The sequence below is a fragment of the Ictalurus punctatus genome, chromosome 3 (assembly GCF_001660625.3).
Source record: "Ictalurus punctatus breed USDA103 chromosome 3, Coco_2.0, whole genome shotgun sequence".
NCBI lineage: Eukaryota > Metazoa > Chordata > Actinopteri > Siluriformes > Ictaluridae > Ictalurus > Ictalurus punctatus.
Genome location: NC_030418.2, coordinates 6,669,857 through 6,682,516, shown reverse-complemented (window position 1 = coordinate 6,682,516; position 12,660 = coordinate 6,669,857). Strand labels below are relative to the sequence as shown.

At 37.2% G+C, this 12,660-nt stretch overlaps 1 protein-coding gene across 3 annotated transcripts in view; it reads right to left on the bottom strand.

Annotated features, from left to right (window-relative positions):
* The window catches only part of col21a1 (collagen, type XXI, alpha 1), a 57,412-nt gene that overhangs the window by 26,858 nt on the left and 17,894 nt on the right, over positions 1 to 12,660 (bottom strand). For all 3 annotated transcript variants that reach the window (XM_053679485.1, XM_017464586.3, XM_053679484.1), the window contains 6 exons: positions 11,409 to 11,462; positions 8,234 to 8,287; positions 7,833 to 7,886; positions 7,705 to 7,758; positions 4,850 to 4,903; positions 854 to 898 (listed from right to left, as the gene is read on the bottom strand). In XM_053679485.1, coding sequence (XP_053535460.1) covers positions 854 to 898; positions 4,850 to 4,903; positions 7,705 to 7,758; positions 7,833 to 7,886; positions 8,234 to 8,287; positions 11,409 to 11,462 — 315 coding nt within the window. The remainder of the gene's footprint in view (positions 1 to 853; positions 899 to 4,849; positions 4,904 to 7,704; positions 7,759 to 7,832; positions 7,887 to 8,233; positions 8,288 to 11,408; positions 11,463 to 12,660) is intronic.

Genomic DNA, 12,660 nt, shown 5'->3' with positions numbered 1-12,660 from the left:
AAGGAAATACCCTGGATGACACTCAACAATTTTAAATTAATTTACAGGCACCCCATTGCAGACGTCATGCAGGTAAAAGGCCTCAAAGGTTGCCAAAGAATACACCAACCTTGTCGCATAGCTTTATACGCCCAAGGCCACGACATGACCAGTATTAATGATGGAGATATTCTCAGACGACATCCTGCAAGTCTGTGCTCATATCCAGAACAACAAATGGCACACCATCAAAGAAGGTACAATGCATTCAGACACATTCACACTCCACAAAAATATCTATAGTGGCCTTACTGTTTCTGACAACCGTGTTCTAATTCCAGGTCCCCACTGCTCTTGAGCATGGAGTACTACAAATTGTCCAGGAAATCCATCAAGGCAACAGGAAGGCCACAGCCCTGCTCAGAGAAAAGGTAAGATTTCCTAACATTTTCCACCAAGTGAAGGTTCTTATTGAGCACTATCTAGAAAGCCAGGCAAACACCATACCTTGCCTTAATGAACTATTTAAGATGTCCATGGTGCAACATTAATGCTGACTTCTACAGTCTGCTCCTGTCAGGAGAATATCTGTTTGGTCATCATAGATGATTGCACATTCTGTCCATGACACAAGCTGTTTGCTCCATATCAGCTTGTTAGTTTACTCTGTAAATGTTGAGCAATGTTGGGCCAGTGGAACAGATGGAATGTGTGTGATGTGGATTGGACACGCATACATGATGCATCTGGTTTAATTTAGTACAGCTCCAGTGTGAGAGTGGCTTATCAATATAGTTACATAAGATTATTTATTTTATTTACGCAGTCAATAAATAGTGTTTCAAACATAAGCCACTGATACTGTTAAACTGACCTTTAATCCGCTTGGGCCTTCACCTCCAGGCATTCCTGGCAGTCCCTGAAAACATATACAGGATCTTTAAGCTATGGTTTGACTATTAGCATAGTGGTGCATATGCTATGTTTCTTAATCATAATTCAAATTGCAATAACACATGAAATTTATGGTACCAATAGCATGCAATATTAAAAGGACAAGTACTACCATTTCAATGTATTTAGGAGATTTACATTGTGAGCAGATCGTATTGTACATTAGGAAAGTGTGTAGGGGTTTCCTTTCCCACTAATGCCACAAACATGCACGGTTCTGGAAGGAACTTTTCCTCTGGCTGTCTAGATTAATCACATGAAATGTGCTCCTGCAGCTTTGCCAGCCAGAAAGAGTAATAGGTTTAACAGGATGTTGTTTTAATGCTAATACCACCATAAAACAGGAAGAAGCTCCACCAGAGATTAGTAGTCAAAAGCCCTAGGGAATGTGTAGCAAGAAAACTAATCAAATAGTTTGCTCCTGAAACATGTGCTGCTGCTGTAGTTGGTATCCAGATAAAACATTTAAAATATCTGAAGAGTTTTGAAGACTGAAGGATCGGCAGTTTTATTAATATTGAAGGAAGATGTAAAATGAACAACGTTGACGCAAATTACAAAATGAAAAGAGCATGACACCTAAAGAAATGTTGGGTCACTCGAAGATGTTTGATTTATCTTGAGACTTCTTTACATCTTACTATTAGATCAAGTAGTACTATGAAACATATTGGGTAACTAAATGTGTTGTATTGCAAGCACTTATTTGTTAAAGGCTATAATACCTGATCAGAAAAGTACACCACGTATATGTAAAATCAATAGAAAATACTTTGACACATCTTTTTAAATGATGTTATACTATGAAAGTTGAAATCTGATCTTGGCTCACGTACAGTAAGGTGTTTTAGCATTTTGAAGTATTCCCAAGCACTCCATGCTTCCTCTTTGAACTGTGATGCATGTATGTGCCTGATATCTGTTGGAAACATTTCCTTCACAAAACTGTCATCAATAATCGTGAAATATGTCGGTACAAACAAAAAAGAAATTTAATGAATGTTCCATGATGATTGATTAGGTTCCACTATGCTCATGTCAGCTATTTTTATCTAGGAACATATCTGCATGGTTTCTGTTTAAAGCATTAAACAGTCCTGAAATTGTACAAAATGACTTTTTTTTTTAAATCGGCGATGAATTATTATGAGTGTATAACTTTATGCTGTTGCCTTAGAACCTTTTTATCCTTAAGTCTTCATATGGACATTTAGGAGAGGAGAGCTGACGTCAGCTTTTCATGTTCTGTTATGACCTTTATTCTGCAAAATTAAATGCAAATGATAATTAATGTGATTTAACATGCTGTTGGTACCAGTTCTAGCATACAGATCGGTATCTTAGTCTTCCATGGTTTGCCTTTGTTTTATGGGTTGAAATACTGCTAAAGAAGTTAAATTTGTCACATACAGGGGTGGATTTAGTGACTTGGGGGCCCTAGGAAAAATGTAGGAATGGGGCTCTCATTTCAGTGTTTTAACCTCGATATAAAAATTTTCAGCATATGTTATTTAGCATTAATAGCAGTAATCAGGAGTGAACTGATACACTCATAAATTAAGTATTCTGATGGCATTTTAGCATATGAAGTTTTAGAAAAACATAATTAATTAGCGAAAAGTAAAATAAAACTTTCTTAACCACAAGTTTATGCAGCGTTTTGGGGGCCCTTGGTAGCCCAGGGCCCAAGGCAATTGCTTACCTTTGCCTAATGGTAAGTCCGCCCCTGGTCATATAGAGTAAGCTTAGCTGTTTTTGACAGCCATTTGGAGCTTTATCTCTGGAAAACTAAATATCTTATTTCTTTTGGCCGTGCTGATGTACTGTGGGTGTACTTTTTCTAAAATCTTAAAGCATTTGTGGTGATTGGTGAACAAAGGTGATGTGATTTTAGTTGAAGATTCTGTTTGGAATAAAATCCTTTCTAAGGTAAAAAGCCACATTTAATTGCATTCCAAAATTAATTTTATATTAACTTTACTATATTTGTATTTTATTATAGTTATTTTATTAAGAAATATTAATTTGTGGTAGTACTATGCTAATAGTATGCTGAGGGGAATTAACTGGGAGAAACAATAAATCCAGTGTTGAGTGGAATTTTAGAGGAAAGTAAACAAACACTTAATAATTTAGTGCATCCAATAAAGCCATGTTGAAATAGCTCTAAATTTTCCATGATGAGCTGAAGCAGATGTTTGGTCTGGATTTGCTCTGCATGGATTAGGAAATCAACATGGAAACATGGGACTGTGGCTGAACAATACTTTGGAAGAAAATGAGATGGGGAGGGTTAGTTGTATTAATGAATTTATGCATGAATGTTAAATGGGAGACAAAGCATTTTAGTTAATGCTTGGTGCTTTCAATGTTTCAGGGCGGTGTCTCACTTCTTTGTCACCTTTTTCAGCCCTGATGAGTTTGCAGCCCTGCATGATATCGGTGACTACTCACTCTGTACAGTGTGGTTGTAATCCAAGTATAGAAAAATACAAGTGTGTGGAGCATATAATCACTCCAAAACAAAAGAGCTGCAAGGTAGAGGAAATCTAGCTGAAAATACCAGACTCTGCAGTTAACAGTGAGTGGTAATATTGGTTGACCAATATATGGGTTCATAGAAAACCTTCGCTTATACATTCTGGCTTTATCCTAAAGGTGTCCAGCTTCTGTATTATTGTGTTCATTTTTGTTTTAGTCATTTTACCCTTATCTTATTGTTTTATTTATTCCTCAGACACTGTTCATAGAGAACTTGATAAATACAATATGGTCTGTCGATGACGTTTTCACTTTTACACTAGCAGTGCATTAACCACCAGCTCTGCTAGCCAACTATTTAGCAGAGAATGTGGAATATTCTGAGAAAAAGCTGAGGGGGAAAATCGGCGCTGCTCACCATTACAGTGAGCATAATATACTTGGTGCAGATGAAGCCAACAACACTGCAGAATTTTCTTTTGTGATTTTCTCAGTGCAGGGCATGCTCACAAGCATAGCTGGCTTGTTCATTAGGCCATATAAGCAATTGCCTAGGGTGAAAATGTCACAAAGTGCCCTCCTGAGGCATTATTTTTTGTTTAGCCAGTTAGATATGTTTATTTATTTAATTTGTTTTCCATAAATGTAATGTTCGTATTCACCAAATATACATTGAGGTAAACAGCAATAAAATAAAATATAATATGATAAAGCTTTTTTCTTCTACTTAACCCAGTTGGCAATCATGTATGACATGAGAAGGGTATTAGTTGGCGACATTGTTTTGGGTGTTTTGGCCAATAATGCTAGGGTTTCAAAACATTATCCCTCCGGGGCAGAAAAAGAAAAATGCTGGAGGCTTGGTGAGATTGTCACAAAGCCTCCATAATGAACTGCAGGTGTTTTGTTGGTGGGGTATACTGGGCTATTAACAGTGACTGCTAGTCATTGTGCTGTTGTAATCATGTTTTAGATGCTATTGCATTGTTGGTGTCTTTTTAGTGGACTACCAGCTCCATTAATAACCCAGTTTTGCAGCAGTATAGGTGATCCATTTTCAAAATCTAGGGCCCTACAGATCGTGTGCAGGCCCTTCTCACATGGGTAAAAAGTCAGTTCTACAGAGTGCTACGGAGTCTAGTGGAATTCTACTAATTGTACTAATTGAACCATGGTAAATCACACTGCAGGTGCAAAATTAAGCAATTTGTTAGACATCACAATGGATATAAAATTTTTAAGGTCCTTTACCCACACAGATCTTTAGTAAATTAGGACATAATAGAATACTATATTGGGTTCTGATTATTTTATGTGTGTGTGTGTGTGTGTGTGTGTGTGTGTGTGTGTGTGTGTGTGTGTGTGTATATAAAATTATTGATCACTGTTCAAAAATTATTTTTTCATAGGAGTTAATATTTTACAATATACTTACAGGATGTCCTTCTCTTCCATCTAGACCAGGAATACCAGGAGTGCCTTTATCACCCTTAAGAAACGATACAAAGGCGTATAATAAATATTTCTGGTTTTAAAATAGAACTGCCATCAAGCTAAATATTCAGTGTTAATATCATATGTTTGATACAACTATCCTTTACACAGTACCTATGGACTAGACATGCACTCTCATTCCCCTCCAAAAGTACTGGAACAGCAAGGTCAATTCTTTGGTTTTTGCTAAACACTGAAGACATTTGCATTTAAGACAACAGACAATAAAACTTACAGCTTTAAATTCCTGATCTTTATATCCAGATGTGTTAAACAACTTAGCACATGACACCTTTTTTTTTTTTTTAAACCCACCCAATTTTCAAGTGATCAAAATATTAGAAAATGTGACTGACTGGTGTTTCTTGTTGGTCAGGTGTGCACTGTTAGATTAATTATTGAAAGAATTAATAGCTTTGAATGTCTGATTTTGGTTTGAGCCTTGTGTTTTGCCTGTAAAGACTGCATTTGTTGTGGAAAAAAAGGATAAACCAACATGAAGACTAGAGAGCTGTCTGTGGGAGAAAAGGTGTGTTGAAGCTGTGAAAAGAGGAAAAAGCACAAACATTGGGCATAGCCAATACAACAGTTTGGAATGTGCTGAAAAAGAAAGAAACCACTGGTGCGCTAATAACGAGACATCAAACAGGTTGGCCAAGGAAAACAACAGCGGTTGATGATGAACATTGTGAGTGCTGTGAAGAAAAACCCAAAAACAACAGTCCGTGATATCACCAACAACCTCCATATGGCAGGGGTAAAGGTTTCTCAATCCACTATTTTTAGACTTTGAGAGCAGAAACATAGAGGCCATACCACAAGATTGGTATACGCCAGATTGGAATTGTTCAACGACAGCATTCCGAATGCTAGCCCGGCAAACCGCACATCACACCAACAGTATAGCAACACTGTCTTGTAAGACTCGCAGCTGTGGTGTGTGTTTACATAAACAGCGAATGGTGCAGGAATGCCATTGTGGTTTCAAGCTACTGTTTGTCGCTGATTGAGTTTGACTGAAATGCAGGCCATACTACGTTCCCAGAGATTTTATCACCATGCTCCTTTTCGTGGTGTACATTCTGCCTGGTGCTAACGCTAGGGAAGCTTTAAGTGAACCCTGGAAGATCATTAACCTTCAGACTGCTCACCCCGACTTATTTTTCATTGTCGTTGGAGACTTGAACCACGCAAATCTGAAATCAAAATTCTAGCAGCATGTTGATTTTTTAACCCGTTGTACAAACACTTTAGACCTTGTTTGCGCCAAATTTTTAGGTGCTTACAAAGCTGCACCCCGCCCCCACCTCAGCTACTCTGACCACATCTCTTTTATTCTAATCCCAACATACAGACCACTTCTGAAACGTGCCAAACCGGTTCTGAAACAGGTGAGAACCTGGTCTGAGGGAGCTGTCTCAGTACTTCAGGACTGTTATTTTTTCATCTAGTTCTTACACTTGCAGTAAGTTACCCATGTGAGTGGAGAATTGTGCTGTTTTATGCGCACCTCATTTTGTTGGTGGAGTATATTTAAAAAGGACTGACTGGATAACCTTACCAAACAACTTTGAGTGTTCGCTACTGTCATACAGTCAGAACAAGACATGACTTTGCTATAGAACTGTCACGAGCTTCGGTTGCATGTTGGAAAGTGCATATATGTTTGTGAGGCTCAACTGTCACGTCCAAAATTTTCAATCACCTCAAACATTTTTAGGTCCCCTATTCAATCATGGTGGGCCCTTAAATACAAGGAGGGCACAATAGAACACCTGGGAAGGGATGACCTTGGGTTCTTTGAAACTCATTCCCATACCAAGCTGAGATGGGGCATGCATCAAGTGACAACAACCTTGCCCCACCTGATCTGACAGTAAGCACATGCATCAGGCTACAACAAAGCTTTATCATGGGCCATCCCCAGGTTAATCAAACAGGCATTGTAGTGCTCATTCTCATATAAAAAAAGAAACCAAAACCCTGAGGACAATGAAGAATGTCTGTTTTTTTTTTTGTTTGTTTGTTTTTTTTTTAAATTAACTTTAAACACATGCTAGACTGGCATCAGCAAGCTTAACAGCAGATAATTAAAAAAAAAAAGTTGGCTAGAATTTCCAAAAAGATAGTGTTTATGATGCAGGATGTGGGATTGTTGTCATTCTAAGCAGGGAGGAACTAGCTGAATGGAAAGTTTAGTATTAAAGTAAAAGTTGGATGAAGTTGGTAGCAAGCTAGAGTATTTCAGACGGACATAATGCATTCTTAGCAAAGTGAAGAGCATGAGAATTGAGAACCAATGCATAGTGATCACTCCTTATGTCAGCATGTGTCATCTGCTTACAGGCATAGATTAAATCTCTTCAGCAATACGTGTTAAGGCATGGTATCCCATTCTAACCATATTATACTAAGCCCTCAGTAAGTATTACATAGTTATACTACTATGTTCTAAACGCTTAGTTATCCAGTAAGCATTTTAAAGCTTTAAATCAGCAACTTATGATGTGGACAACTACCACCTGTATATTGTGATGCTCAGCTAAGAAAAATAAAAACTGTCTGATCTTTTAAAAGGCCTGAAAACAGAAAGCATAATTCCACATTGAGAAGGAAATTGTGTGAGCTATGAATTAACAGCATATTGACATATTTAATTCACCCAAGTAATGCAGTAAAATTCATGGAAACTGGCCTAGCCAAAGAATCCCAGTGGTCCATGATCTCGAATTGTAGAGGTCATTAATATCTAAACATGCTTAAGATTATCCTCTTAAACCTTTGCTCAATGCAGACCTTTTGTCCAGTCCGTCCTGGAATTCCATCTTTCCCATCTCTTCCATGTGTCCCCTGTTGAAAAACAAACAAGTGCTTAGTGTTTGTTTGCTAACTACTAACACAGGAGTAAATAACTGCACACGTACAGGTTTCCCTGGATATCCAGGTGGGCCAACAGATCCGCTGTTTCCCTTTTCACCCTGTAATAAAGAAAATGGCTTTGAATTTGACATAGTTCATGGACATAGATTATGCTCCATGATCCCTGGATAATACTTGAATTGAATAAGCATTCTGTATTTTTAACATAAGGTATGTATTTATGTTGGTTATTTGTTAAAAATATATATATATATATATATATATATATATATATATATATATATATATATATATATATATATATATATATATATATATAAGAGAGGGGATCATTGATATAACATTCATAAACAATATCATTCAACATGTGAACATGTATTTATTTTATCAGGTGTAAATGAATCAATTTCAAACAAATTGTCTACATATTTGTTTGACTTTGTACCTGTTGCCCATCTTTGCCTGTCATTCCTTGCCCACCTTGAGAGCCAGTTGCCCCCTTAAAAGAACAAGTTTATTAAAAAAAATATTAAAACATCTATAAGGTTAATTGCACAATATTACAATTACAGTATAATAATATTAATATGTATTAGGTTATAGTTGCAGATATAAGTGGATTACATATAAAAAGGTTGAATGTGTAGACTTTCAAAAGACTTTCCTGATTACATCCCCAATTCCGAAAAAGTTGGGACAGTATGTAAAATGCTAATAAAAAGAGTGATTGGTAAATGTACTTTGATTTGTATTTAAACAATAAAAACATAAAGACAAGATTGTTTTACCTAATCAACGGCATATTGTTATTTATTTATTTATTTATTTATTTATTTATTTTTTAAGGTAAACCTTTATTTTGAAATTGATGCATGCACCATTTTCCAAAAAAGTTGGCACAGGGGCAATTTAGGACTAATAGCGATGTGACAAGTTGAAATAAGAAGGTGATGTGAAACAGGTTTGGCAATCATCTAATCATAGTATATAAGGAGCCTCCAAAAAAGACCTAGTTCTTCAAGAGCAAGGATGGGTCCTGGTTCGCCTATCTGCCAACAGATGCGTCAGAGAACAATCCAATTGGTTCCAATCGCATGGGTAACTTGCACATCTGTAAGGGCAGCATTAATGCAGAAAGATATGTACACATTTTGGAGCAACATATGCTGCCATCCAGAGCAGGACAAAACCAAACCACATTCTGCCCGGATTACAACACACATGGTTGCATAAGCAGAGAGTGCGGGTGCTAGCATGACCTGCCTGCAGTCCTAACCTGTCTCCGCTTGAGAATGTGTGGCACATAACAATAAGGCAACGAAGGCCCTGAACAGTTGTGCAGCTGAAGAAATGCATAATGGAAGAATGAGGGAAAATTCCACTTGCTAAACTTAACCAACTGCAGTCTTCAGCGCCCAAACGCTTAAGTAAAAGAAAAGCTGTTGTTATAAACAGTCGACCATCCCAACTTGTTTTGGAGTGTGTTGCTGTCATCAGATTTGAAATCAGTATATTTAAAAAAATTAATTGAATCCGCAAAGTCAAACATCAAATAATATGTTAATAATGTGTTTTCAATATAGTACAAGGTGAATTGAATTTTCATGTGACTTTGTGTTTTTGCATTTTCCATTCTGTCCCAACTTTTTTGAAATTGGGGTTGTATATAACATATAACATACTTTCCTGTATTGTGGTATTTGGCTTGGATAAAAAATTATTACATATTTAACACTTGGTGATGGTGACTAAGGCTTCTGCAATAACTTGACAGAAGATAACGTATTTAACCATGGTCCTATGACTAACTGGAGGACCACAGTCATAGAACCACACTTACATACAGTATGTAACCTTGTGTTCTACTTTCTTACCTCCAAGGCAGACTATCAAAATTGCATATCAGAATTAAATCAATAAGATTCATAATAGCTCCTGATGCTTCGTAACACTTCCAGATGCTAAAGCACACCCAAAGGGTAGGATTCTTCTGTTCTCTTATGACTGATGTCACTCTTCTTAAGGATGGATTATTCTTGCATTTAACTGCATACATGCTTATACATTTGCATTGTGCATGTTTTGTGAAATTAATGCTTCACATCTACACGATGCAATACCAGTGTAGATTGTGGGTGCAGTACAGCATCTGTGACAATGTCTGCAATTGACATTAAAAAAATTTTTTTTTAAAAACCCACATAGTCTTCAAACCTACCGAAAAGTCTGTTTTGTGTACCAGACTTCTGAATTGGCAAGATTGGTAAATAGTTTAGAATTTTAGATTTGAGATGCCACTCATGACAGCAATCATGATGATTTGTTTTAACAAAGCTCATCAGTGTGTTTAACATCACTGAAGATGAAATCCCTAAACATTTTACAGTTCAACTTGGAAATCAGATGGACAGGGATGTCACTTTTAATGTACCATTTAGTGTCCCTTTTAATCCTCAATATGTACATGAAGTACATGGGAGAGTATGTGAACAATGCTGCTCATGTTGCCTCCACTTCTGCACACCAAGTTATTAGTCAATATAAACTGGCCTTTATGTGGAGAAATCACTTGTGCTCCACAGCAGTTGGAATGTGGAAATATGCATCTTAAAAATCTAGGGTCACAAACCAACACTGTAGGACTGCAGTCATTTAAAGAAGATATTTAAGTCTCCTAGATCCCGAATTGTGTGCATCAACTTTATTTGGAATCAGAAAACAATTTGAAAAGAGCACAGCAAGGTGCTCCTGCCTGTGTACTCTACATCTATGGCTTTCTTCTCTAGTAGCAGCTGCACTTCCGCAATAAATATAGCCAGTTGGCTCGGATCTCAGAGCAATGTGGGATGGATCCATTTGTTTTGTTTTGGCGTTAGACAGTGTTGCTTTATGAACAGCGTGCTCTGAAGTCTGATGTTATCTAGCTCAGAGGGGAAAACCAGCCCACCGTCGACTGCCTCTTTTCAGAACCACTGGTGGTATCCCCTGAAGCTTGAGAATGTGTTCTGAAGGTTTGCTAACACTTTGCTCTGTTACAAAATCGGCTTTATGTTCTGAGTTTTTACAGCATGTCCTCAATCTAGTTTACAGTTTTATATTGACGATAGCCTGCTCTTTCAAGTATTTAATTTGCAATTTCATCTACTGCTTAAGACCTGCCTGGATATGGGCAGCCAGTGGCTTAGAGGGTTGTAACTAGGCTCTATCAATAGCATTTGAGCCAGTCAAACTTGCATTTTCCATTGTGTTAACAAGAACAGTTATTTACTGTACCTCTTTTCATAACTGTCCCAGCCACTTCCCTATTTGGTCAGGGCACCGTTCCTTCCCTGTTTACACACTTGTCATGTCCATGTTTGGTCTGCTCAGGGGGGCCAACTATTTCCCCTGCATTTTTTTAAAGATTCTTGGAATGTCTGGCCATAGGAATAAGGAGCCACCAATATATCTATATCTATATTAAGCCTGGAGAAACTTAGTTTTGTTAATTTATTTGCAGACAACTGTGCAGTTTGGAACCTGTCACTTTTGCTGTCAGCCTTTTAAACTACATATATTCATATGGTAGATTCAATTGAAATAAGTGCATACAAATATTGTGTTACAAATGCCTACACTACCTTTTCACCCGGTTGACCTGGAGGGCCAGCTAACCCTTCAACACCTCTTTCACCCTGCAGAGAAGGGGGGAAATATTTGTTTAATTACAAAAAAGTCTACACACACCTTAAAATTGCTGTTTTTTGTGATGTAAAAAATAAAAATAATCCATGATACAGTCTGGTCCATAACTATTTGGATAGTGACGCACCTTTTCATAATTTTCCTTCTGAACACCACCACAATGGAGTTGAAATGAAGCAATCATGAGATTGAAATGTAGACTTTCAGCTTTAATTCATGAGGTTACAGCCATGTTTTACAGAATCCCTCCATTTTCACAGGCTCAAAAGTAATTGGACTAACTAACATAATCATAAATAATAGGGTAATTTTTTATACTTGGATGCGAACGCTTTGCAGTCAATGACTGCCTGAAGTCTGGAAACCATGGACATGATCAAATGCTGAATTTCCTCCCTTGATATGCTTTGCCAGGCCTTTACTGCAGTGAAGAGTTTTTTTCTTCAGTAAGTGAAAAGCATGCTCAATTGGGTTGAGGTCATTGGACATTTAAGAACATTTAATTTCTTTTCCTTAAGAAGCTCTTGGTTTAGGTCCCAGTTCCATTGGCAGCCATACATGCCCATGCCATAACACTTCCTCCGCATGTTTGACAGATGTTTATGCTTTGGAGCATTTCCTTTCCTTTTTCATACTCTTAGCATCATTCTGGTACAAGTTAATTTTGCATCAGAACTTTTTTTTTTAAATAAATAAAAGAAGTCTAATCTGGCCTTTCTGTTCTTGAGTGTTATCAGTGGTATGCATCTTGGGGTAAACCGTTTGTATTTGCATTCATGAAGGTCATTTCTTCACAATGATATGCCTACCTCCCCCAGAGTGGTCTTGACTTGACTAGATGTTGTAAAGGGGGTTTTCTTCAAGAAGGAAAGAAGTCTGCATTCATTCACTTTAGTTGTTTTCCATGATATTCCAGGGCTTTTAGTGTTGCTAAGTTCGCCAGTGCATTCCTTCTTTTTAAGAACAACATTGTTGATTTGGCCACTCCTAAAGGTTCTGCTATCTGTTGTGTGTTTTTTTTTTTGTTGTTTGTTTGTTTGTTTGTTTGTTTTTTAAGCCCAATTGTGGCCTCCTTTACTTGCATTCACACCTCTTTGGACCACATATTGAAAGTTCCCATGAACAGTTACCAAATGCAGTTTCAACACTTGTAATCAAGTCCAGACCTTTTTATTTCCTTAATGTGTC